This window comes from Amblyomma maculatum, chromosome 5 (assembly GCF_055883805.1).
Source record: "Amblyomma maculatum isolate TAMU_Amacu chromosome 5, ASM5588380v1, whole genome shotgun sequence".
Taxonomy (NCBI): domain Eukaryota; kingdom Metazoa; phylum Arthropoda; class Arachnida; order Ixodida; family Ixodidae; genus Amblyomma; species Amblyomma maculatum.
In genome coordinates, this window is record NC_139348.1 from 55520943 (window position 1) to 55548552 (window position 27610).

Sequence of the window (27610 nt, forward strand, 5' to 3'; positions counted from 1 at the left end):
GAACGGGAATCCTGGCAGCACGCTGTGGTTAGGTACTTGCAGGATAAGTTGAGGGTGTTGGAGATTCAGTATCCACTTAGAGTAAAGAATTCTGGTGAAACTATTGATGTTCTAAAATACAATATCAGTAAACACATGTCTGCTCTGTAAGTGGACATCAAGGACCTGTATTACTTCATACCCACTGATTGCCTCCTGAAGAGTGGCCGTGATTACATTGACAAGCATTGCACGATAAACTTCCAAAATAATGGTGGCTTATAAGTTTATAACTTCATAGAACTGTTAGCCGTATACCTGATGTCAACATATTGTGGAAGAAGGTCAGGTCGAGATGGCAAGGTCGAGACGGCAAGGCAAGGGATGCCGTGTCTGGCATGTATTCCGATGGACAAATCCCAAGCGCGTGCCGGAGCCGGCGCCGCGGGGTGATGATGATGGTATGTGCAAGAGGAAGAAGAAGATCATTTTATGTACAAATGAAAGAAGATCCATAAAGGGCTCACACAATCTGCCCGGGGGGTCGCAAGATGACGATGCAAGATGACAATGAGATGGTGCAATGAGTACGTCTCCGTCAGTGATATGTTCAGAAACAACGGTAAGTAGTTCTTCGCACTGAGGAGGCTAAACAGTATCAGCTGCGGCAATGAGGAGATAATGTCATTCAGAAAAGTCAGATGCAAAATCATTGTCTCTCATATGGATGACACGGTCGCCACAGGAAATTAACGCTGAAGCAGTTGACAAAAAATATCCCATCCAAAAATCATCAGATGCGCACAAGCTGAAAGCACAAACTCCACATGGTGGCGGATGCCGTCGATAACAACTCGTAGAGTGCACTTTGCTGCAGGGCGCAGAGGAACGTCATTGGCTCCACGCAGATGAGGTCCATCATATGGTGTCGTCCCTTTTCGTAAGCGGTAGCACAAATCAGCGTGAATAACAGAAATAGCAGCCCCTGTATCAATCAAAGCTTCGACCAATAATCCTTCAGCGAAAACAGAAATCGTATTGTAAGGGCGATCAGGAGGACTTTAAGCTCGCAGAGTGCAGTTTGACCTCCGGCAACTGCATCATTTAGTTTTCCGGATGGCGGACAGGAATAGTTGTTGCGGGACGGAGCGGAGAAACTGAGCGGCGGTATGGGGATGGGGAGCGGCGTCGAGATACATGGGCTTCACTAGGCTCAGACGAGGACACTGGAGGCTGAGAGAACCGACGAGGCGGTCTGGGAATAGACCGGCGTTGATAATATGAAGTTGAAGGCAGATCAGTTTCGAAGGCGTCGTAACCACGGCGCTCGTTCTGAAGGCGGCGGCGACAGAAGCGGGATATGTGTCCTCTAATTTCACAGTAGTAGCAGACTGGTCGGGAGGGGCGCCAAGGTGCGTAAAAGGGTGAGGCAGGTTGAACCGTCGCCATTGCATATATGTGATTGTAGGGCGGTGCCAGTTGGGGTGGCAGAACAAAAGGAGGGGGTGATGCTGCAACATGCGCGTAAGTCGATGCTGAGCGGGGTGCAGGAGGGTCGGACGCCATAGGTCGGGTGATTGTTGCTAGCTCATCTTTAATGATGGTGCGGAGACCGGCGTCATTAGAAGGTACGGAAGAAGGATCGCACCCGTGTCTACAGACAGGCTTGAGGGCTGGGAGCTCCTCCCGGATGATGGCTCGAATCAGCGCCCGCAGATCCAGGTGAGCAGAGGTCGGGCCAGTAGCAATGCCGGGCTGCAATCGGAAGGACTGCAGCTGGTCGATGCGTTGGCAGGTCGCAATAATGGCGTCAACAGTAGAAGGATACTGGGCAATTAGGGTGTTATAAGCCACAGAATTAATTTCTTTCAAGATGTGGTGTACGCGTTCAGGTTCCGGCATGGTGGGACTAATACGCCGGCAAAGTGCAAGTATGGCCTCTATGTAAGACTCATCGGGAACTTGGAGGAGAGAGGCGACCTTGTTCTTCGCGACCTCAGTCCGAACTGCTGGGTCCGCGACATATTGGCGGAACTGCTGCTTGAATGTGGTCCGGTTAGTGGTGTGGGGTTCGCGGTTAATAAACCAGGTTCTGGCGACCTCAATGAGGTAGAAACATTCAGAAATTTTAGAGCAGCGTCCAACCGGTTGTACTTACTGTAGCGTTCATAGGTGTCCAGCCAGTCATTGACGTCTTCATCGCGACGACCAGCGAACAGCGTCGGGTCGCGTTGTCGTGTGGGCACAGTCGGAGGGGGTGGTGCAGCCGAGGTAAAGGGTTCTGCCAATTCGTGGGTATTCTCGGTAGGCATAACGATGGTGGCAGGCGGTAAACAGCGACCGGAACGTAGCTCCAGCGAGAGACAGGGCATAAATCAGCAAGGGGATCAAATCTCACCTCAACCACTTGTGGAAGAAGACCAGGTCGAGACGGCAAGGCAAGGGATGCCGTGTCTGGCGTTTATTCCGATGGACAAAACCCAAGCGCGAGCCGGATCCGGCGCCGCGGGACGATGATGATGGTATGTACAAGAGCAAGAAGAAGATCATGGTATGTACAAATGAAAGAAGATCCATGGAGGGCTCACAATATGCTCAGTGGAATGAAGCGACAGTCATCCAAAAACAAGGAATGTGCAGTGTCTCGTGCCCAGCACCATGTCTAAGTGATCCCTTTTTATCAACACGTGACAAAGTGCTGTATGACTACTTTGGCGACACCGTCCATTTTCAAAGTTTAGATTTGTTGATGATATGATTGCGTTTCTTGAATTGGAGAAGGGATGTTTTTCTGCACGTGTTAGTGAGCATTTACGAACGTTCTTGAAGTGCCTATACTCCGTTTCATACATCAGGTGCAACGCAGCAAAAGCTACGCAAGTAGTCCGCAAGAAAAATAACAGGAGGCGTATCACTACGCGCTTGTTCTGTAGGCGAGTGGTTCCAGGGGAAACGGGCTCTATTCCGAGCATACACGTTTGCAATAACATGCTTCGCATGCCTAGACATCTTCACAGAGCGGATCTTATAGAAAAAATGCGCACCAAAGAACCATTTTCTCAAAAAGAGATGCACAGCGCGGAGGGCACAGCCAGCGCCATCTAGTGGCACAGCTGGCAAGGTTGCGGGGCAGCGAAAACGCGGCACGAACAAAAACGACATAAAAAAACATACAAATTAGCCAAATCCGAGCTTTTCTCCCTAAAAAAGGTGCTTTTTATGACGTTGATGGGAAATGTAAAATGTATTAAGCTTGCAGACAAAGCAACGATTATTTTCTCTCGTTAAGAGCAGGCACTATTTTTCATCGCGGATGCGGCGAGCGCCAACAAGAGCTGCAGCTTTGGTAGTGTTGCACTTGATGTATGAAACGGAGTATAGCACCATTAGAATTGACGCACGAGTTACGAGAAGAGAATTTATTCAAGTTTTAAAAATAGGACTACATTTTTTTATTGGACATATCTATGAGACCTTCTCACTCAGAGGCAACACACCCTTGCTTCCTTATGGCTCGGCACGCTCCAAACTGGTAAAAAGAGGAATTGTGAAGTCGTGCCTATCGTGTGGCCTCAGCAAGTCCTGTCCACATTTGGTAGGGCGCAGATTTCATGACCAGGTGCAAAGCCTTTCAAGCGCAGGCTACCAACCTTCATTGGAGGTATTGGTAGTTGAAGATATGTTGAAAAAACCAGCTGCCGAGCCCAATCAATTTACTTGAAGCAAAGTAGCAGTTATCCCGTATATCCACGTGTTCGCGCACAACCTGAAGGAGATCGGTGCGAGGGCTGGCGTAGAAGTGGTTTTTACGGCACCTGGTAACCACCCCGGGATATGCAGGAGGGTTAATGCGCAGGGCAAGACTGTTGCTTGTAAAATTCATCACCAGCAACGTTTTGTGAAGTGTTCCAGAAGCGTAGTGTATTCTATACTGCTCACCTGCGGCAAAAAATATATTGGCCAGACCTAGAGGTGCCTTAAAAAAGGCTGAGGTATCATGCCAAAAACGTTAAAGACAAATCAGGCAGCAAAATGATTGAACACATTGTGAATTGCCGCAACTCCAGTCTTGAGCTGGGGAACACTGCAGTGTTGCCCAGTGGCAAGACTCAACTAGACGCTGATGAGATTGTAAGATCTGGTAACATGTGTGTCAGCAAACCGTAAATTGTGCTCTCAAAAAATAATTAAAATTTCTTGCTCAGCTATAGGATTTGTTTGATACGGTTCTCCTTGTGGGAGGGGATGCACACTACAGTGACAGTCCATGTGCACTTTCGTTAGAGTGTACACTCTAATTCGTTTTGTTGATAAGAGCAAGTGCTGTATTTACGCAAGTAATATTTGAATAAAACTGCGTTAGTAGCACCTGGTCAAGTCTACTCTTTATCATGTGTTCCATAGCTCCGCGCTTAAAACAAAATTTACGAAATGCACCGACTAGCATGCAGTAACATCCTTGCAGATTTTCCGGGCTTCGGCAACGGCGATAAAGCCACTGCTCAGGCACCTCTTCTGACAGACATTCAGTGTCGGAGCGGGGCCTCCTCGAATTCAGGGTAGCAGCCGGCATGAAACTCTGCTTGGCGACAGTGTGCCCGAAGCTGCAGAAACCGGAGGTCTGATGTTGGTCGAGATTCCTCCACTCCTGATGATAAAGTGGCCGTGTCGACCGCCGCTTGCAGCACTGGGAGTGGGTCGCGGACGGAGTCAACTTCGTCCCTTGCTAGCGAAGCTCGAAACACGTCCCATTCTACCACTCTGCATTGGCAATGGATATGTTGGGGTTCATGAGGAGAGAAGTTGAGACGAGTGGGGTGGGGATCACTCCCCCTCCCCCTCATCAGTAGTGTTCACGATGGCAGATAAAAGTCGAATTTGAATTCTCCAGGCGTTCGATCCTGGCGTCCGTGCAGCGCCATGCATTTGGCGCTTCCTCAAACGTCGCACAACACAGCATATAGAAGTAGACGCATCACAGCAGGGACCAGCAGCGTTTAAGATTGATTTACAGAAAGGAAAAGGCGCAGTATCTGTAACAATTCTCCGCGGACACCTTAAACGAGCCGTAAGAGGAAGGGGGGAGTGAACAAAGCGAGAAAGAAGTGTCGTAGTGGAGGGCTTCGGACCAACGTTACTAGAGTAACGTTGCTTCGGACTACCGCGCAACAGGCGCTTTCGCCTCATCACACGTTAGTGGTTCAAAGTGCCACCTATGTCATAAATAAAGCAGAAATCAGAGCGTAAACTGCTATGTGCACAAGCCGTGTCTATAGTTTCAAGCCGCACCTAAGTGTAGATATGCAGATGTAGCTCGTGAATCCAGGTCTACAAGCTAAGCCACAGCTCATTTTTTGTTTCCGCGGACAATGCGGTTGTCTGCAATATTTCTCTCAAGCTCTTTATTATCAGCCTTGAGATTGCACTTAAGAGCTAGCACTGTAAAAATCAGCCCCAGCTAGGCGCCATACGAAGTTTGCAAATTTCGTCTGCACTTTTGTCTACGAGTCACCTTATTCCTTAGGCTATTGAGCGTGTGCTCTGTGTCTCAACTTTTCCGTAAAGTAACTCGCGATTAGGTAGATAAAGATAATGCTGTCAATATTACAAAGAACAGATACTTCATACGTACATTGCTTCAAGTTGATAACGTGTTTCTGGTTTTGGGGGGAATGTGTCCTGGAACAAAAATAAAAAAATGTTAGTCGAAAGACAGTGAAAGCCATCTCATAACTACTGAAGTTCATATCCAAAGCCAATGGACCATCTTAATGAGACTTCTAAAATGAGTTTCAAGATTAGGGGGTATTGCAGTATTTTTAAAGCTTTGCCTAAATTATAGAAAACAATTTATAGGTGGACGCAGCTTGCATTAGAGTTAAAATTCAGTTTTAAATTTGAAGTGTTATTTTTATTTTGTTTTTATTTTTCTACGTATGTACGTTTTCTTTAATATACTATCCGCAGTGTATTGAAATTTTGGCCAGTGCTAGCAACCGACGCTTAAAAGAAGTTGAACTAATTTTATACGTGCACACACAAATTAGTTTTGTTTTCTTTTTAATTTTCTCGATATATCAAAATTGCCAATTATCGCTTGGCTTTTTATACTACAAAAATAAGTGTCCTCAGGCCTATAATTCTATTTCCTGTTAAGTAAATGTCGCTAATAAACCCATCTGAGAATTTTTGTGTGTTTATGCTTTATGTTTACGAGAAAAAGTGCACAAACCTCGAAAGGAGGTTTCTTAGAAAAACGCCAATATGATTTTTGGAAGCTTTTTTTACTTTTCGAAAATTCCGTGGGCTGTATTCTTTTGAGAGGCAGTTTGCTTTACCCTTTCTCTTTGTTGCTTTTGTCCTATTGTTTCTATTTCGTTTCAAATCTCAGGCTCAAATCACTTTCTGGGTTGCGCCATCTGCTTAAGGATGTTTTTGTGGACACGCACAAAGGTCCAAGGGTGGCTCCCACATGTTTCAGCACCCTTACTCGTGGTATGTTTTTATCGCTAAAGCATGCACTTCAATCGTCGACAGCTGCTTCAAAAGACTAACAAATGTGGACAGGTGGACAGCACAAGTGGACAGCAGCAAAGCTTATTGCGCAGCCATAAATAAAGGTTTGTTTCGGAACAGTTGAATCTTAGGGGCGTAAACCTGTACTACTCACTATTGTATACACCAAATGAAGCGGAAACCAGAGCTTTTGTTCAAAAACATCACAGAATTTACTTTATGGAAATATCGGAAACTTAGAAATTACGCCGAGGAAAACCAGCTTTGCTTGTGTACTTGTCGAAGAAAAAAGACAAAAATATTTTTGTAACCACGAATACCGAAGTGACATATTTCCTTAACGATAAATTTTCTATAAGAAGCTGCAAAATTGCAACATGAAATTTTTTGACAAAACGAAGTTTCACCGTACCTTAACAAAACTCCTTGCTATCTTGGCGATACTGACTGTTGACTCAGGTGACTCAGGTACAGCCAAGAAGGTTATAAAAAAAAACTACTGGTGTGGACGTCGTCTATACGGTGTAATGAGCGGGGGTGAAGCCTGCGGCGGGCATCTTGAGCGGGGAATGAAGCGTCCTCTTTTAGCGGGCGTTTCCAGTGTGTTTCAAGTGTTTTGTTAAGCTCTGATGTAATGCTATTGGAGGAGCCTTGCTGGACATCTTTGAACCGATTTGAATCATCTGGATTTTTAATGATGACAAGTATATGCGAGTACTTGGGTTTTACCTCTACTAAGTGTAAAAGTGGCAGCTAGATCTTAATGCCAAACATTTGAATGAAGGCTTAGCAAAGCTAGTATTTCATAGTTGCGTAGCGTATGTCGAGCATAATAGCACTACATTATTTAAAATGCATAATTACCTATATAAAACTAATTAAATGCAAATATAATTTTGGCTTTCTGTTAGAGAACAGATTCATATGTGGTTCGACAGCTTATGGCGAGTATAATGGACGGGCTAATTCTGTCTCCTAATTTCCGCGGATTATCTAAATATGAATAAAAATTAATGTTCATGCCATAGCTACAAGTGATATATCATTGCACAACTTCGGTCGGCTATATTCGTGGTGGACTAACTGCCCGTCATAATTATCTCTTAATTAGTTAACGTTATAAAAATTGAATTTATGTATTACTCCTAAAATAATGTACCGACCACGTTTGTACTAAACTAATGTCATCGCACTACAATTAGGTCTGGAGTTCTGATAGTAATTTTGATTACAATGAAAGTAAATGCTACTGCGGCATTATATATAGTAGAAATGGTCTCGCAAATAGAATCGTAAACCAAAACTGAACATGAAAAGCCGTGTAAAACATAGCTAATTCTCCTGTCACTCCGTGCAACTGAGTTATACGGCTAATTTTTTAACACGGTAGCGTTAAGGGCCCCATGTCGCAGGAAAGTCGACGTCGTCGTAGGCAGCCGCCGTCCCGCGTTGGCCGTGCGCGAAAAATCCCAGAAGCACTATAAATAAAAACGAGTAGAAAAAATCGCCGACCTGAGGAATCGAACGAGGGCCTCCGGGGTGCGAGACGAGCCCGCTAACCATTTCACCACGCCATCTTTTATTTTATTTATTGCCTAATTTATTATCAAATTTTGCACATAAAGAACATTACTCCACATGCATACACACACAGAGAATATTACGCGACAAGTACACAACATGGGTTAAAACGATGCGATTTGCGCTGCGTGATCCATTACAAATCAGTCATTTGAAGCAACATTTCTATTCTCTGAAGCCACTCAGGCACTTCGTCTTGTGTCTTGAGAACTTCAATAACGCTCGCAATGGTTTTGCGAAAATACTGCCGTATTTTCCTCGCATCAACATCTGCATGCCTGAAAGCCATTCTGGATCGCCAGATACTGTGCAGACCCAATAGCAGATCATGTCCAGCGGTAGCCCATAATCATCTTCAATTGGTAAAAATAGAATTCCGAATACATCCGCGGGTAGGTCTTTTGTTCGCTGTAGAATGTCCCAGACGAAAAAAGCTTCACAACAATCTAAGCAAACGTGTTCGATAGTTTCCGGTTTGCGGCATATGAAACTGTGATTTCCCCAAAGTACAAAAAAATCTTTAATTGCTAAATAAGTCTTAGCTTCTAGTGTATTGCTATGGAGCTTGAACAAGATAGTTTTTGTTCCCCCTGGTACAGCCATATTTTTACTCGTTTATGGACTGACTTCCATGGACCTGCACAGACAACGATCTGTACAATGGGATAAGGAGAAAGACATAGCACAAGTCCTTGTAAAGTTTCTTTCGCGTCACAGTTGATAAATATTCAAACGAAAAACGGGCTCGCAATACACGACATGACATCTACATGTCTTTAAGGATACCGAAAATCCTCCCTTGCATGCTCGCCAAACTTACAACAAAATTTGGTAGCACTGTATTCAGTCAAACCTGACACACACTTCGTAAGAATTGGTTCTTTGTATCAGGAAACAACATAAAACGGTTAACCACTTGGCGCAAATACAAATGGGCCAAACCAACTCCTCCAGAGCGGACGCGATGAAACAAGCTGGTTCGGCGGGTGCGGTCCCAAGTACTTCCTCACACAAACATGGCGAACACACGATTAAATCTCTGCATATTCACTAGAGAACAATGCAGTACTTGTAACACGTACCATATCTTAGTAACAATAAATAAATTACAAATCTTAACACGTGCGAACATAGACAACTAAATCCTTTTACTCTGTCGGCCTTCTCACGTACTTCTAAAACCTGCTGGTTACAATATGACTCATTGTATCGGTAGTTTTCCAGTGGCACTCCTAAATACTTCATTAGGGTTGTTACTCAAGGCATGTTCACGAAATTCGCAGGGGTTGTGTGCCGCTCTCCCTGCCAGAAACCCAGACACTTACTCCAGTTCACAGTACTACCACTCAGAGAACAAATGTCCTTCACCTATTTGACAACACTGCGAATGCTTTCGTAGTCGGTACAGAAGACATCAATGTCATCGGCATACGCGAGTATGCGGACCTCTGCTGCATGCAAATGAAAACCTCCGACACTGCTGCTCTCGATAATGCTCCGACAATATGGTTCAATATACGAGCAGAAAAGCAATGGCGACAGGGGGCAGCCTTGACATACAGAGCGTTGCACTTGGATGCGCTCACCCACCTTCTTATTGACTATCAGGTGCGTCGTGCACCCTCTGTACGCCATTACGACTCCTTTGCAAATAACTGAGCCCACATTAGCATGCTCTAAAATTGATATTAAGACATCATGCGGCACCTTGTCGAAGGCTTTCTCTAGGTCAAGCTGGAGCATGGCAACGCTCTCGTGCAAAGCGTCGCAACACTCCAGCACAGGCCGTGCCTTGTGGATATTAGTACATATCGTTCGGCCTTTAATGCCGCAGGTCTGATGCGGTCCTAATTCTTCTATTACAGTTCGAATCTTTTAGCTAGAAGTTTTATGAAGATCTTATATACGGTGTTCGTCAGGAATACTGGTCTATAAGCGATAACTTGTTGAAGCTTAGCTTCGTCAATGTTGTTTGGTATTAAAACTGTATGGGCTGTTAGAAAAGACGGTGTAAGCATATCCTTGTCTTAGACCTCTATAAAAGATGTAGTCAAAACTGGGGCGAAGTCATCTTTGAATTCCTTATAAAGGGCGGCTGAAAGCCCGTCTGGTTCTGAAGACTTTCCAAGGTTGAGGTCTTCTATGGCTTCATTTACTTCTCGATCCTTCAGAGATTGGCTACGCTATACGTTTTTTTTTTGTTTCGTTATCCAGCCTTGGCATAAGAGAAAGCAAACTGGACTTAAACTGATCAATTTTACCTTCTGTGTGACTAAATAGTCCGGTGTAATATTCATAAAAGGTCCTCTCTACATTCAATTTATCTGAATAGACTACACCTTTCCATTCTATTTTCGATATGTCATTGTTGCTGGCGTGCTTCTTTTCTAATCCAAGAGCACGTTTTGTGGGCATTTCGTCCGCTAACAGGCGCTGTGCCCTCACCCTCACCATCGCACATTGATATCTCTCCTTATCTATTGCCTCCAATTTCTGCTTGACGGAGTGGATTTCTTCCAGGCACGAGCGCGGCTGCTTGCATTCTTGCGCCCGTAGAAACTCGAGGTCGTTTCTAAGCGCCTTTTCTTTTACCTTTTCTTCCTGTTTTACAGCACTCGATCGTTCAATCGCATTCATCTTTATTTCCTGTTTAAATCTTTCCCATTTTTCCCCTTCAGATTCATAACTGCCAGTTTGCATCTCATTTAAAGATGACACTATTTGTCCCACAAACTTATCGTCTTTCAGAAGCCTCACATTATTTTCTAATTCTCCCATACAAATCTGTTTCGTTTTATATTTCTTTTTCCAATCCCAAAGACAACAAGACACTGTTCACTAAACGGCCCTGGCTGTACGCGGTATACACAGCAGTATAGTATTAGTTCGGCAGATACGTATGCCCTATCCAAACGTGCGTGGCTTCTGCCCTGGAAATGAGTGCAAAGCGCTCCAGTAGCGTTTTCGATGCAGCCCACGTGATCAAGCTGGCATTGCTCAATTATGTCCCTTAAACATGCAGTACTCGCATCTCGGTAAGGCGTAGTACTAGTCTTGTCTCGGGCCGTGCATACGCAGTTGAAATCACAAAGTAAAACGACCATACGTTCTGTGTCACAGTAATAGCCGATATTCTCAAAAAGTTTTCGCTTCTCATCTGAATTAGTCTGCGCGTAAATACAGATAATGCGCCACTTCAAACCACCTAATGTGATGTCACAGATAATCCAACGGCCGCTATCAGTAGTCACAACGCTTTCCAGAACCGCACCCAACGATTGGCGAATCAAAAGCATACATCCTGCCGAAGTCCCTACCGCATGACACACGCAAACATCATATCGACTGCTGAAAGGGTGCACCATACTGTCGGTCTGGTCTTGACTCTCGATTTTGGTCTCCTGCACCGCTACAATATCTAGTTCCTTCTGTGTAACTAGTCGCAACAGTTGGTTTTGCCCTCCTTCTGGAGGCCAGACCCCTGGTATTGAGTATTGCAACTAGAATGCTCATTTCAAACGACGCCATTGCATAGCAAGACCAGTACGCCATTATAGCGCTTACCTTTGCGCGCACGGCGCTGCGTAATATACTGCCGTCCCGCCATTGTTTAGGATTCCGGATTGTCGCCGCGAGGAAGCGACGATGATCGTATCTCTCGTGTGACGCGCTGCTTCTTCAAATCGGCGACGCAGCACTGATGTTCTAGACGCCGCTGTCGGTGCTCCTGGCTCTCTCTAGTCACCTCGATGACGCCGTTTAGCCGTCGCCAAATCAAAGTCCATAGCTGTCATACTGTCTTTTCCAGTAGAGTTCAAGGCAACTTGCGGCGAACCGGTAGTACTGCTCGTGGTATGCGGCTCTGTTGTACTAAGCTTTGATGCAGGAGTACCTTCTTCAGCACATTCCTCTCCATTGCTCTGCACTTCGTCTGTTTGTTTATCAACCGCTACGTTCAAGGCTGCCTCCTCCGCTTCATCCTCATCCATATGCAGCTCGCTGTTATCGCCGAACGCTCCTCTTCCAGCAGCTCGGGCATTTGATCTCGTGCATTCCGCCTCCTCGTGCCCAAAAGCGTGGCACTCATTGCATTTGGGTACACTGCAGTCACGCCGGATGTGGCCAGTCTTGTGGCAGCACAGGCATATCGGTGTCCGCCCTGGGACGACAACTAAAACGGTGGCGTTCCCAATACGCATCTGATGTGTTGTGCGATCCAGGCTATCACCTTCACGAAGTATCAGTCGAACAATTCGGGTGGTCAAGTCAGTGTTTTGAAAACCGCCGGTCTTCCATTTGTCGCCAGATACTTCTTTCACTTCGCCGTAGACGGCAAACGCGCGCTTCAACATATCATTGCTGACGTTGAACGCGCACTTTAAGTCTTAGTTCTTCCCTTTCGGGGTCACAAAGCAGGCACTTTTTCCTTTAACAAGAATGTGCCCTAGGCCAAGTAACTTTTTCTTTGCCTCTTCGGTTCGAAAGTTGACTAATCAGACATGAGACATCTGGTATGCGCCGATACCCCCGACCTGTTCGATGACACCGGCGTCTTTCTTCGGTTGGCAGAAATCTTCTATCCTGTAAGGCCTTCCATTGATGTCGCAGTGAAGAACAAGCATAGTTTTAAGTCCTTCCCCGTTAAGCAGCCGTGGCAGTACAATCCTGTATTAATGAAGGCCTTCCAGAAACGATGTTCCATGGCCATCATTGGCCGTTACCACAGCTCGCGAGGAGCCAGCCATCCTGCGTCTGCACACTACGGCGTCCAGAAGCAGAATGACTCCACCACGCCAGCTAGATGGGTTGAAATAGATAAAGGCGCGTCTATTGATAGCGGCGTTGTCTCAGAAATGTCCCCTAGAGAAATGTATTGTAGTGTATGATAATAATCATCAGCATGTAAATTACAGAATTACAGAACACGCACTTAAGCTAGTGGCAAGTTACTTTTCCGTAGTACTTCCTCTTCGCTTGGCCAGCACGTATCGCCGTCATGCCTGTGGCGCACGGAATAAGGTAGGCATGCAGGGCATGGCCGCCGAGATCTGCATCGCGCCGGCTCGGATCGGCAGCGATGTTGCCGACGAACTACGACTGCAACCTGAGGCCCGCGCGTTTCGGCAAGGGGGCTGGCAGCGGTTCTACGTCCCGGAAGGATTAATAAATAAAAATGAGTATAACAAGTTGCTCTATGTAAGAATTCGAAACATAGCCTCCCTTCTCAGTGCACGCCTCAGTTGCATTGTAAGCGAGGGAACGCTTGTACGCGCGAAATGGAGGCGAAAGGTTCTCTCGCAGAGGCCGCAAGGGGAAGCGATGACGTCACCGCTAGGGCATGAAGCGTCGGAATATGAGCTCGCTCTTGAGAGACGTGTAATATAAAGCGGTCGCATCTACCAGTGCTGGGCGCACTACGGTGTCTCTTGTGGTACCGCGTTCCATTCTGAAAGGCGAAGCCTTAGCGTCCTCCAAATTTTTCTATGGTTGCAGCAACACTATGCAGATTCCTTGATCGGGATAGGGCCCATGACCTTAGCACTAGCAGACGAATTCCTTTGCCAGGACCCAATGCAGTTGTAGTTAAAACTCCCTCAAAGCTTAATATATACCAGTTCCGGCCTCAAGAAAAAGTAATGTGCATAGCAATTTGGTTTCTTAATATTCTTTAAAGCATTCATTTAAAATGTAGATGCGAACACTCATGTAAGTTGCTAAATAAAATAAATTCAAATCATGAGAATTATCAGTACACGCAGCAATTTGAGTAACTTATAAATAAATGCAGCTTCCGATGCTTCTCAAAAGATCCATGCAGTTGTTAATTATAAACCGGACCATTACAAGGATAGAGTCAGTATTATGATGCTTAAAAACAGCAGGTGCAATCACATTTAAGCGTTTGTGACCAGCTAATAAAGAAAAAGCAAAGGATGAAGGAGGAACCTCGATTATGATGAGTTACACAGGTGCACAACATTGTCAACAGCTTCAATACGTGCGTCAAACTGTGTATATTGTGGCCACAGATATAACTTTCTGGCTGCAAGATACTTGTGATTGAAATAGTAAGTTGATGCAACTGTTCCAAATTGCGAAGAGCAAATTAAAATTCAACAAGGGCTTCTCTGCTGAAGTATAAACAAGGCATGCTTTCCTCTTAAGAAAACATTATTTATCAATACTTCCATGATTTGTATGAAGCCGCAAGCCTCAATGCCACACTATTGTTAAACACATTCTTGTTTTGCATCACCAAACAGCGGCACTAGTCGCTGATAATGAAATGATCCTAAAACTGCATACTCAAATCACTGGTTCATAAGTAAGGTCATCCTTAAAAGGAGGGACCTGATGTTGGTCATTTGTTCTAAACGTATATCACACTTGTTATGTGATGAATCCTGACATTTATGTAGAGCTCCCCTGCATCACTGCAGAGTTTGTAGACATGCTTGTCGAATTGAATTCAGGCTATGAGCTGCTGACGTTTCACTGGTGACATGACTCAGCAATTATAGCACTAGGTGTTTTATATTTCGAATACATTCTTTCGAATATTTGAAATTCTGCTTCCAACAGATGCTGCCCCTTCTCTGTTCGGCTAATTATCAATTACATAACTGCCGCTTTGCATTAGAGGGCCCTATATAGCGACATGAAAAAAAAAATGATTCTCCAGAAATCTAACTAAATCTAGCATAACCGAAAATTCAGAATTGATTCTTCAGAAATCTTACTGAATCTATCATAACCGGAATTAGCCAGCACTAATCCAACCTCATCATCACCAGCCTGACTATACCCACTGCAAGGCGAAGGCCTCTCCCATATTTCTCCAATTAACCCGGTTCTGTGCTAGCTGCATTCTCTTGACCCCTGCTTCCTTCTTCACTTCATCCACCCACCTAACTTTCTGCGGTCCCCTGCTACGCTCTCCTACCTTATATTCCATTTGTTACCCTAAGCGACCATCGCTTATCCTTTCTTTGCAATACATGTCTTGCCCATGCCATTTTCTTCTCCTTCATATCCACTAGAATGTCAGTAACTTGAGTTATTTCTCTGACCCACTCTGCACGCTTCCTATCTCTTAATGTTAGTCCTACCGTTTTTCGTTCCATAGCCCTCTGCGTTGTCCTCAGCTTAAATAGAACCGTTTTGGTTAGTCTCCACGTTTCAGCCCCATAGGTGAGTACAGGTAAGATGCCACTGTTGTATACTTTCCTCTTCAGCGATACCGGTCAGCTGCTAGTCATAATCTGCGAGTGCTTGCCAAATGCGCTCCATCCAGATCTTATTCTTATTGTTATTTCCTATTCATGGTCCGGATCTGCGGTTACTACCTGTCCTAGGGAGACGTATTCGCCTACTACTTCCAGTGCTTCGCTACCTAACGTAAGCTGCTGTTCCTTCCCAAGGCGGTTGAACATTACCTTAGTCTTCTGCATATTGATTTTCAAGCCTACCTTTCTACTTTTCCTATCTAGGTCATCAATCATTATTTGCAGCTCATCCCGTGAGTTACATAGTAAGGCAATATATAATCAACAAATTGCCGATTACTGCTGTATTCTCCATTTACCCTTATGCCTAACTTTCCCCTTCCAAGTCTCTGAATACTTCCTCTAAGCAAGCGGTGAATAGTACTGGAGAGATCTTTCCTCGCCTAACACCTTTTTTATAGGAATTTTGTTACTTTTTAATGCATAACTATGGTTGCTATACAGCCACTATATAAATCCTGCAGCAATTTCACGTACGGCTCGTCTACCTCCTGATTTCGCAATGACCCGCATCACCATCGGGCTTTCTACTGAGTCAAATGCTTTTTCGTAATCAATGAATGCTATGTATAACGGTTGGATATATTCTGAGCATTATTATATCACCTAGTTGATCGACATTAGAGTACCGTTTTCGAAAACCTTCTTGTCCCTTCGCTTGATTGCAGTCTAAGGTGGTCCTAATTCCATTAGCGACTTTAGTAAACACCTTTGGTCTGTAATTTTTAAGGTCCTTAGCGTCCCCTTTTTAATGATTGAGGATAATGTTTGCATTCTTCCATGGCTCTGGTACCGTTGATGGCACCAGGCACTGCATATACAGGGTGGCCACTTTTTTTAGCACGATATCCCCCCGTACTTCATCAAATCTATAGTAATCTGATGCTCTCCACATGTTTTTCCCATTTTCATAGTTTCAATTGCTTTCTTAACCTCGTCCTTTCTCACTGGAGAAACGTCTGACTGTTTTTCCCTACCATAATCTCATTGCGGTCCTGACTACTTTGGCTACAGTAGACATCAGTAACTTGTCCATATTCGGGATGATGTTGCCCGCCTTATCCCTTAGCGCATACATGTGATTTTTGCCTATGCCCAATTGCTTCTTTACCGTTTAAGGCTTCCCCCGTCCTTCAATCTACTCCAGCCTCAGCCCAGTTCAGTCGTCTCTCTTCAGACGACTCTTCGTGACCCTAGGGACCATATCATGCCACGCTTTCTGGTCTCTCATTATCTTCCTAACATCATATAACTTCATGTGCAGCGCCTCGAGGATGCCATCTAACCACCGCGTTCGCTGCCTACCCCTTCTCCGGTGACCCTCAACCTTTCCCTACATCAAATCGTTCTCCAGCGACTCCTCTCTTCTCATCAAATGACGAAACTAGCTGAGCTTTAACTTCAGAATTTGACCCTCCCATGAGCAGTCAGGGTTTATGGTCGACAATATAGACTGATTTGATCTCCTGGCCGTCCAAGGAACTCTCAAGAGTCTCTGCCAGCAATACAATTCAATCGCGTCAATTCTTCGGCGTCAGCCTTCTTCACAGTCCAACTCTCGCATTCATACATCACAATTGGAAAGCCCATAGCACGAGTTATACGGATCTTGGTTGGCAGTCTAATGTCTCTGCTCTTTACTAGGTGGTCATGGCTAGCCATGGCTCTCGTTGCCAGAAGCAGGCGTCACCCAATTTTATGGCGGCAGTCTCCTTCCGGGGTAACCTTGAAGCCCAAGAAGAGAAAATCTGTCACAGCTTCCACTTCTTGTCCTTTGATGCTTCAGGACTTTATAGGGCAAAATGCCATGATCTTTGTCTTTTTAATGTTCAGTTTAAGCCCGAACTTCTCACTCTCTTCTTCTACACGCATCAGAAGTCTCTTCTGTTTCACTTCCATTTCTGCTATTAAAGTGGCATCATCCGCATGTCTAAGGATGTTGATACGTTTTCCAGCAATCTTCACTCCAGCTGAAGACTCGTTCATACCGGTCTTCCTCATGATGCACTAATGATATAGGTTAAATAGGCAGGGCGACAGTATGCAGCCTTGTCTCACTCCTTTCCAATTGGAAACCAATCAGTAAGACCATGCTGTGTTCTGACTGTGGCCTTTTGCCCTTCATACAGGTTCCTGAGGAGACAGATGAGGGGAATTGGAACTCCCATCTCTTGGAGAGCTTTCCACAATCTGCTGTGATCTACGCAGTCAAACGCTTTCGCATAGTCAATAAAGCAGAAGTAGATGGGTTTCTGGAACTCTTGCTTTTTCCATGATCCCGCGAAGGTTGGAAATCTGGTCTTTAGTTCCTCTGCCCTTGCGCAACCCAGCTTGCACGTCCGGAAGCTCCAGATTCACGTACTACTTCAGCCTACCTTGGAGGATTTTCAACATCACCTTGCTAGCATGCGAAATAAGCGCGATCGTGCCACAATACTATAATTTACAGTAGGTGCCTATAGGTCAGCCTCTGCTGATAAGAATGCGTTAATCGATTTTCTTATGGAATCGACAAAGTAATAATTGAACTTAATATGGACATTATCTGGGATTACGTCTCGAACATAATAATAATATTAGGTGGTTGTTAGGAAATGACAAGACACATGCTCTCTGGACATCCTACTGTGTCGTAAGGGACGGCAGGAAGATTAGAGTGAAGGTGTAGAGAGAAATGGAAGGGCCGCAGTGGAGGACAACGGTATACGTTGGAACAAAGTATTCCGTTTTCTAAATCCAAATATATCACTAACCGCTTGCCATATTTTTTGGAGCTCCCTTCTTGGAGCTTAATTAGACTAGTGAAACAATTGTTTCGTTAAAGCTCCACATAGCAGAAACTGGTTTATTTACTTAGCACCGAAACATTGCGTTATAAGAGCTATTAGGCCAATCCTTTCCTACTTCTTATGGCCCGCCATGGTGGTGTAATTATTAGCGTGCTAGACTGCAGTGTTCAAAGATTAGTTAACGAATCGCAACCGTGGTCTCAGCTATGCGATGGAGGCGAAAGCAAGACGCAAGTGGGCTGTGCAATGTTAGAGCAATTTAAAGAACGCCAGGTAGTCTAAATTCCCCTAACCCTACATTATGGTGTCTGTCATAGCCTGCGTCGCTTCAGGATAATTAATTTACCCCTAAAAGCGTCTCAGGCTATGTGAGACGTCATATTAGATGACCCGAGAAATCTAAGCCACTTGAGAATCTGACGAATACAGACTTCGCACAATGCACGGGGAGCCCTGCTTTTCGCCCCCAGTGAAAAGTGGCCACCGCGGCTGGCATTCGATCCCAGGATTTAGGGTTCAATATTAGAGCGCACTAATCCCTGATCCACCCTGCGGATTATTCGCACATACATTTGGCATAATTAACTCAACGCTTTTATACTAAGAGCCCTGATTCATATTATCTCCAAATTTGTCATCAGCTGTATCTAATACTTCTGGTATGCTAAAATGGTATAGGTCCTTTAGCACAACCCACGATCGGATTTTGAAATCAGTCATATAGCAAGATAAGGTATCCCAAAGAATGCAAAATGACACTTGTTTATAAAAGTTGTTACTTAAAAGAACTACCCACTTCAGGGTGCAACAACGAAGCCGAATACTAAGACCGCACTATTGAAGGATACTTACGATGACCAGCTGCAAGTGCCTAAATTGATGGCGAAATGCAAGTCCGTCAAATCCAATCCTTTTTGAATGCCAGCACTTGGTGGCCATTAAGAATGAAGGCGCACTGCTCACACGACGCAACCAGAGCTCTTCCGTTCCATTCAACAGCTGCGGGGAAAATATTGACTTGATTTAAGCACCTACGCACCGTTGGGAAGACACAGTGCAAATGCTCCTACCTCATCGTCTAGACAATACCTATAGAACTGCTTTTAAGACTGCCATATCAAACATTTTATGCGTTTGAACGGATTTTAGAGTTCTACTGGCGCCTTTCCGTTAGCCAGGAAAGCATCGAAAGGTTTTAAAGTCAAACTAAGCGCCCAAAAGGAACAGCAGGAATAGCAGGCAGCACTGGCATGAAACCTTTTGCCGGACGTTGACACAAGAGAATTCCTGCAGCCGTCGACAGCGCTCGATTCATTTCTTGCTAAGAGATAAGCAGATGTAGAGAGAAAGAGAGACGAGGATAGCTTCCTAGTAAAATGTAGAAGCAGGAACGCTTGACAGGGATCATAGGAGAAAAATATGGGCAACTTTTGCTTTGAAATTAATGTGGCAAAATCGTTACCAGCGGTATTCAGCATCAACACTGGCATGTATCTGCAAATTATTAGCTTAATAATTCATCTCCAGGACGTGCAGGGAGTCTGTGGTCTGTGGTCCCATTTAGCCCAGACGTATTTGTCTCGCGTAATGACTGCTATCAGAAGGCCTTTCAATGAGCTGCACAAGTTTCTTCAAAATGTACATTTCCTTGATGAGAATAGCCGGGCGCTGGAATTTTTTCTCCCGTAATTTATTTTCTCGCTCGAGTAACGGCTTTTTTTCTTGTTTCTTCTGATTGCAACTCGGCGCGACGGTTGACGACCAAGACTAAAGCACTGGCGAAAGCACAACCTTCATAAATCAGTTTGATGCATCGTACCGAAGCACTCAGCACGGTTGGGTAGTGTTTTAATTTATTCCTTTTCAGCCAGAATGCTCAGAATTAGATAGTGTTCTTTAACCTTGCAACCAAATTCCGTTCCTTTAGGCAATCCTCATTTTTTCAGAGTAATAAACGCGACGCAATAAACAATTTTCAAATAGTATAGTCCTCGCTTGTTATTTGATGATTTGAAAAAATTTATCCATAGGTTTTGATACGCCTAGCATAGATCTAATTGATGTGCGGTTCTTTATACGGTCCGTTGAGACTGATGACAAAGCATAAGCTATGATCCTTCGCTATGCGCTCATTCCGTGCAAGAAGCGCCATATCGACATCGAGTCTTTTTGAAATATACTCCCAAAAAGCGCAATTTTCTCTGGATTGGCTTTACTATGATGGTTGACAATATCCAGATTATACAGTTGCGTTGTACGCTTCCTGTTGAAAACAAACACCTCATGTTTGAAAAATAGTTTTTCTGTAATATATGATGCAATGTTTAACCTAAAAAGGACAGAACAAGTGACATATTATTTTTAGAATATTTATAAAACAATATAGCTCGAACTACGGCATACATTGTGCTCGTTATATAGCCGTCAGGATAGGAAAGTTTATTTGAGAAAAGACTGCGGTCTTGGGGTTATAAATCGCGTTGATATAACCAAACAATTTGTAATATATAGTTGTTTATATCATATTATGAGCACGATGCCAGAATTTTCCCCGCTTTCACCTGTACGTAGGCATCATCGTCGTCATTCACCGGGATTCGAGTAGATCTTATGACTCCCAGGGCTGCATTGTCTATCACATATACACATACACAAGAGATTATAACAAGAGATTATACCTCCTTTACTCGGAGCAGCGCAAGTGGCATATGGGAACAAGATTAAGACGAACTTTTGGCCCGAAAACTGCGTGCTGAACTGTGTAACATGCTCAGTTTTTCATCCCAAGTCTTCTAAACAACTTTCGCAAACGACCTCGATGTTAACAGCATAGTGTAATTTGTTTTGTGGGCTGGATGAAAAGTATCCAGTCGAAAAAAACTACAGAACTGTGTCAAAAATACGACAAAAAGGCTTGTAGTTCTGTCGTAACCATCAGATTTTTCTGTAGTTCTGTAGTACTTTTCTGTAGTTTTTCTGTAGTATATTTCTGTTGTCTGTAGTTCTGTAGCACGTTTCTGTTGTAACTACAGAAATATCTGATGTTACGACAGATTGTTCTGTTGTCACAACAGGTTTCCCGTCAAAAACCGCACAGAAATTCTGTCGTAACATCCGAAAATGTTTTGTCGTTTTTTTTTCGACTGGGTAACGGCTGTAAAAAATGGCTGAAAATGTTTTTGCATCTGGCAACAGTCGCTGCTGGTGACGTGGGCTTCGAGAAATGGTGTGAATACTTCGGTTTATTTTTTGGTGTAAGATCTACGCTGTTCCTTTGCCGCTTTGCCTTTTTTTATTGCCAGGCTTTGACAGACCTTTTTTTTTATTGATAGGCTTGACAGACTTTTTTTTTACCAGGCTGTCATAAACTTTTTTTTATTGCTGGGCGTCAAAATGCAGTGCAGGAAAAAAAGTACAAGCCGCGAACATGCGAACTCCTACGAGCATGGCTCTGGCCTGCTCGGAGGCGAGCTAAACAGGCGTGCTGCTTCGCAGCGCATTGCAGCTCATGCACGCTGAATTTGACTCTCCAGAAGAAAATGCCGCGTGCGGTTTCCAAACAAGTAGGGAGCCCTAATTGAAAACGTGCTTGAAAAGCCATGCTATTCGTCGGCCGCGAATATCCCTCCGTAGGAGGAGCACACCAACGCGCTCCCTCGACCGCGCCGCGCCGGCCGCTCGTCCGAAGACGTACTACGTACCCTCGGGCTACGGGCAAGCCATTGTTGTCCGCACAGTCCCACCGCGCCTCCGGTGCTCGCCAGCTTACTGGATACAACACGCTGTTCCCCCACAAGCTCGGCGCCGTCTGCGGAAGCGCGCGGAGCGAGCCAAGGAGAGTGCGCCGCCGCAGCCCGACTCCGGCCGCGGGCGAGCTCACCATTTGGCCAAGTCGTGCCACAACTCTGCACTCGGTGGGCTCTGAACAGGTTATTCATTTATCCAGTGACGACTTGAAATGTGCCCGCGCCACACACGCGCAATGCGATGATGCGACGATCGAACAACACAGACGTCGGTGGCTGATCACGGTTATCCATGTTCGGCGTGAGTGGCGGTAACGGCCGGAGGCTATCCATGGCCACATTTGTAAAATGATTGCGTGCCAGAAGTTCCGGGTCACTGTAACTCTCAGCTGATGCTTTAGAAAAAGGTTTGATGCATCCTTGTCGTATCTTCTTTCGTGAAACGTTTGGTATACCGGTAGAACGAATTCCACACAGCGAGCGAGCGATGCAATGTCGGCCATGTTTACAAGCGGAGTGGCGGTCGAATAGCGGCCAAGGTAGCGCCGTCGCAGACTCGAAATTCTCCAGAAAACTCAAGTTTTCTCCATCGATGGAGGAGCGATTCGAGTGGAGATTGCTTTCTGAAACGAAAAACAGGCCTCGAGGGTCGCTTGGAGTAGAAGTCCGAGTGAAGGCGTGTTTGTGAATACGGTGGTTAGGCCGCAAGGCAGGACAGTTGGTTCTTGAGAGTGGTTGACATCCACAGTTCTGCGCGGCCTCTGTTCATGGGAACGACGTAACGAGTCACCAGGATGATCTTCTTAAAGCACGTGAGCTTTATGGTCTACTGCAGATTGAAACGATCCGTACTGATTGCGAATAGGCAAAAAGCCACAGAAATTCGACAGAGAAAGTTGGTACAATAGTGTCTTCTTCCATCGCAAATGCTACAAAATCAGGACTGGAGTCGTGCACAAGAGCCGTGAATAGTGAAAAACTCAGTGCAATCACTCCTGTATGACAGTCTAAAGTTGCACTACATTATTGCCGGAAAACAGTGCCAAGAATCACATCTTGCGTTCACCGAGGCAGCAATAAAAATTCTCTTCTAAACGTTAGGCCGCCTATAACATCTTAAGCGATCATACAATTTGAAACCAGAGGTTTTCCACCGACACCACGGAATAACAATGCACGGTCACCGATAAAAACATTACTTTCCTGCTTAAACGGTTTTTGAACCTCAAACGCATGACAGATACTGAAAATCTAGTGTCTGCAAGAGTCATTATTTTCACACGATAAATAAAACCTCCAATGTGCTCAACATGAACACGGGTAGAGGTATGGACGTCATCGACTTGCGGGTGGCCTCATCTGCATCGGCGGCGCCTCTTAGTGTTTCCCTGTGGCAGAGCGGAAGAACGACGTCGAGGAGAACGTGGCCACCGCTGGTGTCGGATTGGCAGCCTCAGAATGCGATCAGATGCAGGTGATGAACTCCGAAAATGTGTCGAATGGTACGTGCCCCAAGCAGACATAATCGGGGACCGCTGCTGTTCGGTGTTCAGTGGTCCGTGAATCTTCGCCGGGAGCCGGTAGACTTATGCAGTCGGGAAACGGCGACGGCAATATCTGGCGATAACCCCTGTAATCCCCGATCTATAACACAAAGTTTGAAGGCGCCAGTGATTAGCATAAGAGCCCTGGCTAACAAAATCGCGACGTTGGTTGTAGCCAGGCTCTTGCTGCTAACGAACCACGTCTCCAGGATAGGAGGGCCTCTTTCCTGCCGGCTGATGAAGATAAGGTTGGGCAGAGTGGCCGCGATCGTACATCGATCGATGTATGCAGTGCAAGTTTCTCCGGGTACATGCGTCCAGTACCCGAAGCAGCATCTGTTCCACACGCTTCATCTTTGCAGATTCCTCCCCAAATGTTTTGATCCCGATTGTAAAGGTAATCCATATACTTAGATATTCTCATGACTGCCCAACCAGTCCAAAGCAGTGCCGGCAAGGAAGAACATGTTAGCCAGTTTAGCGCCAGAGTTCCAGCGATTGTATTTCAACCTTTCGTATTTTCTCAGCCATTAATCAACTTCCTCTTCAGGTTTCCAAAGGTTGTCCAGGGATATTGGCAATGTGGCCAGTTGCGCACCGTGTATGGTCCTGGTTGTTCGGCACTGCTGTCTTCAATTATGACTGAAGTCTTTGGTTGTAAGCCAGAGAGCCTACGACTCCTTATTTAGATCGAACACCCCTCTCCCATACTCCGCGCTTTTCATAAAAACTGTTACGCACAGGTGGGATTATTTACAGATGGATCGACCGAAGCAGTACCGCAACGAAGCCTACAAATGACCTTCAGTCCTTCCCCTTCGTTTCCTCTACCGATAAGTCGGACTGTAGATGTTCTTCATCCCATATTCTGCAAAGAGGTGTGAAAATATCTCTTTGAATGTCCGAACTTCCTACTTTCCAAACTTCAGCGCTGTTTTAGGCCCGCTATTTATTCGGTAAAACAGTATATTGGTGTTTTTGCATTACAGTATACAAAAGTTGTCAAACAGGCGACCGTGTACGACCTTATGAAGTCAAAGTGTTCATTTTGCTAATAATCAACCATATCGTATCCGCTAACAATATACCTGCAGCAAACGTACTAAGCGTGCCTTCAATATGATAAAATAAGCAATGCATTCGATGCGGATTAGCTATCAAAAATGTTTTTAATGACACTGAGAATAAATAAACTATACCTAAAGGCACAAAAAATACCTAAAGGCAAAAAAACATAGATGTCGCGCTGTGCAGCGTGGCATATAAATTTCAGATACCTAAAACTCAGCCATAAAAACCATAATTCATACGAACAACGATATGTTGTCAAACAGAAGTAAGCTTTTCGACGTACTCGGCGTTCTTAGGGTCTTTCAAACGTCAGCAGCTAGGCACGAAAAGGCGTACCTATAGTTTACTAGGTGAAACTATCGAGGAACATAGAATATCTGCACCAGTTGCTCATCGACCGCATGCTTTCAGAGTAAAAGTGACAAAATACAAATTTGTACAGTGGGGAAACCTATGGACAGAGAGATACATAGTATACATACAGGAACGAAGCAGTCAACAAGGGAAATGAGAATTTAGGGGATTGTTTTTAAATTTGTGTCCTGACAATCGCGAGTACTGATATAATTCTATGTCGGAAGACTAGTTACCTAACAAAAAGAACAAAACATTCCGCGGCTGATTGAATCCAAACCCAAGACCTCTAAATTTTACATGCTGTGCTACCATGATGGCTTTTCCGCCTTTTACATTTTTTTGTATTATTATTGATTCCTACAGAAGACAGTATTCATCGAACCCAGTATCACACATAGCAGGGGAAGTATTCTGTCCTGTTATGCCGCATGAATGCTTCAAGCGCACTTCTTCTTTCCGAGAACTTTTTTTATTCCAAACGCATTGTGATTGGTCAGAACCATTGCAATAAATTTCGACATGTTCAGCTCGCTGGCTTCAATATCACCTAGACCTTCGGTGGGCTTCTTGGAATTGGTCTCTTATTTCATTATTCTTTATTAGGGCTAGCAAGCAATTCTATCCTTTTGCTGGATGCTGAAACATTTAACTGTGGCGGAACCTCGTCCTCTTAGCGCACACAACCTTCCTGGTGCAGTACCGACCGCAGCTCTCGATGGGTTGGTGCGATAAATTCAAATACCTCTGAGTCTTCCTCTAGCCTCAGACACTTTGTTGCCGTGCATAAATATCAAATAAATTATAGCATTAGGCGTCAGCATCATTTCGAGCACGTACTAGGCCAAGAAATGGACAAGTGCCGCAAGTTTCATGCATGCGACGTTATTTTCGCCCCATACAATAGCCGTTTTTCTTTGAACGCATAAAAAGAGTTTAAATCATTCGAACTCGTGTATCTTCAAGCAAAGCACAAAAAGGCAAAGTCTGTCAAAACTAAAGATACCAAAACTGAAATAATTTCTGTCTTTACCTGTTAACAGGTGCACACATTTGAGCTTCCTGATTTATTTAAAGCCTAAATGGGAACCGCGCAACTTAATGCAACAATAATTCAAATGCATTTCCTGGCTCATTGATGATGTAGACATAACTAGTCATCAGAGTACGTCGGCACAAGCATTGAATAGAGGAAACAGCATCGCCGCAACTAGGCTTCAAACCTGAGGCTGAAAGAGCAGATCAGCCTGCCTGGTCCGGTACAAGAGCAATATACTACCGGCACAGCCTAAGACGTCTATAGTAAAACTGCAACACACTCTAGTGCGGTGCAGCAAATATCATCTTCTTCGTCAAATTTCAAATGCCAAACGCTCTTGCACTGTGCAGTGAGCACCGTCATCCTCATTAAGTTCCATGTGCGCCGGTCCCATATATAACTTAGCTAATAATCCAGGTAGAACGAGAGGAAGAAGATGGTTTACACGGTATGAAGAAGAACTGAACAAGGGTAAATGGGGTACGCCTCAGTTCGCAGGTGGAGCCAACGTTTCGACAAGTGGACTTGTCTTCGTACGGCCAAAGCGATCAGCTAATGATGCCATACATACGCCATCTATCTGCATGCGGTAAAGGTCACCTATCGCAGTTCCGGGCGAATCTTACATGTGACATGGCATAACTCACAATCATTTTTCATTACGGCATCTAAGCGCAATTTTATCATATTGATTTTGGTATTCTGCTATTTCGGATGCGCCCAAAATCCATTAAATAGTTGAAGAAATTCACTCGAATGGGCGTTTATCTTGAATGCAAGATATCCGATAGTGCACTCAGTTGGTGGAGCCGGCGACCACGAAATGTTTACGTAGTAAGCACGTCAGCAGAGTCTCGGAAGTAGACGGATAAGATTAAGCAACTCGCGTAAAATAGGTAGTGGCAGCTGGTACAAAAAAGAAGGGAATTGTACAGCAAAAAGCGAAATTCCAGGGAGGAGAAAGCCCCCACCGAAGGCCAGTGCTCACGGTTAAAGGTCTTGCCGCTCGTTACACATCATGAGTCTCATTTTTAATGCAAGCTTTTTTTCCTCTCTGCCGTCAGCTGTCTGGGTGCTGCATTCATCATGCCTTAGAATACAATGGGATAAAGCGATATCGGTGGTTAAGCGGTGGGCTACGTTCCAACTAAGGTTGATGGTTTTCGAGCCACGGGTAAATGACGTCAATGGCTTAAACTACAACAATAATATCACCGCACACACGTCTGCCCCTTGCGCACGGCGAGAGAAGTTGATGAACAGAACTTACTATGGGCCTCCTTCGTCGTGGATAGATTCGTTCTAATACCTCAGTACAAATATATTTTAAGTTTCTGGTTAGCCAGCCGTTTCTATCAGGTGTACTAAGTACGAGTGTGCAACATCCTCAATTGTAAAAGAGAGTTAACGGGAGGATAATGAACATAGTATTATTTGCAATTTTGATGACTATAGAACCACAGGTGAATGGGGCATTCGGTGTCAGCTAGAAAGCATTATGGTGGAAGCACAAACGCTCTGATATTCAATGAAGAAGCCAAGACCTCCAGTCTCAGACGCCGCCAGTTTGCGTAGTAAATTCGAAGCAAACTGTTATCACCTGCCGTAAAGCACGATATCTCTAAAAAGCAAATAATAGCTCATTGTGCGACATAAAACATGCGATTTTCCCTAACTTTACATCACTTACCGTAGTCACTTTGAT

At 44.8% G+C, this 27610-nt stretch overlaps 1 protein-coding gene and 1 pseudogene across 8 annotated transcripts in view; both read right to left on the reverse strand.

Moving 5' to 3' along the window:
* The window catches only part of LOC146188347 (uncharacterized), a 113649-nt gene that overhangs the window by 52078 nt on the left and 33961 nt on the right, over positions 1-27610 (reverse strand). For 7 of the 8 annotated variants that reach the window (XM_084603740.1, XM_084603743.1, XM_084603739.1 and 4 more), the window contains 2 exons: positions 19004-19150; positions 5612-5658 (listed from right to left, as the gene is read on the reverse strand). In XM_084603740.1, the coding sequence (XP_084459866.1) occupies positions 5612-5658; positions 19004-19150 (194 nt within the window). The remainder of the gene's footprint in view (positions 1-5611; positions 5659-19003; positions 19151-27610) is intronic. The other variant, XM_084603745.1, reaches the window with a different exon arrangement.
* LOC146188348 (uncharacterized) lies at positions 11687-12821 on the reverse strand (annotated as a pseudogene).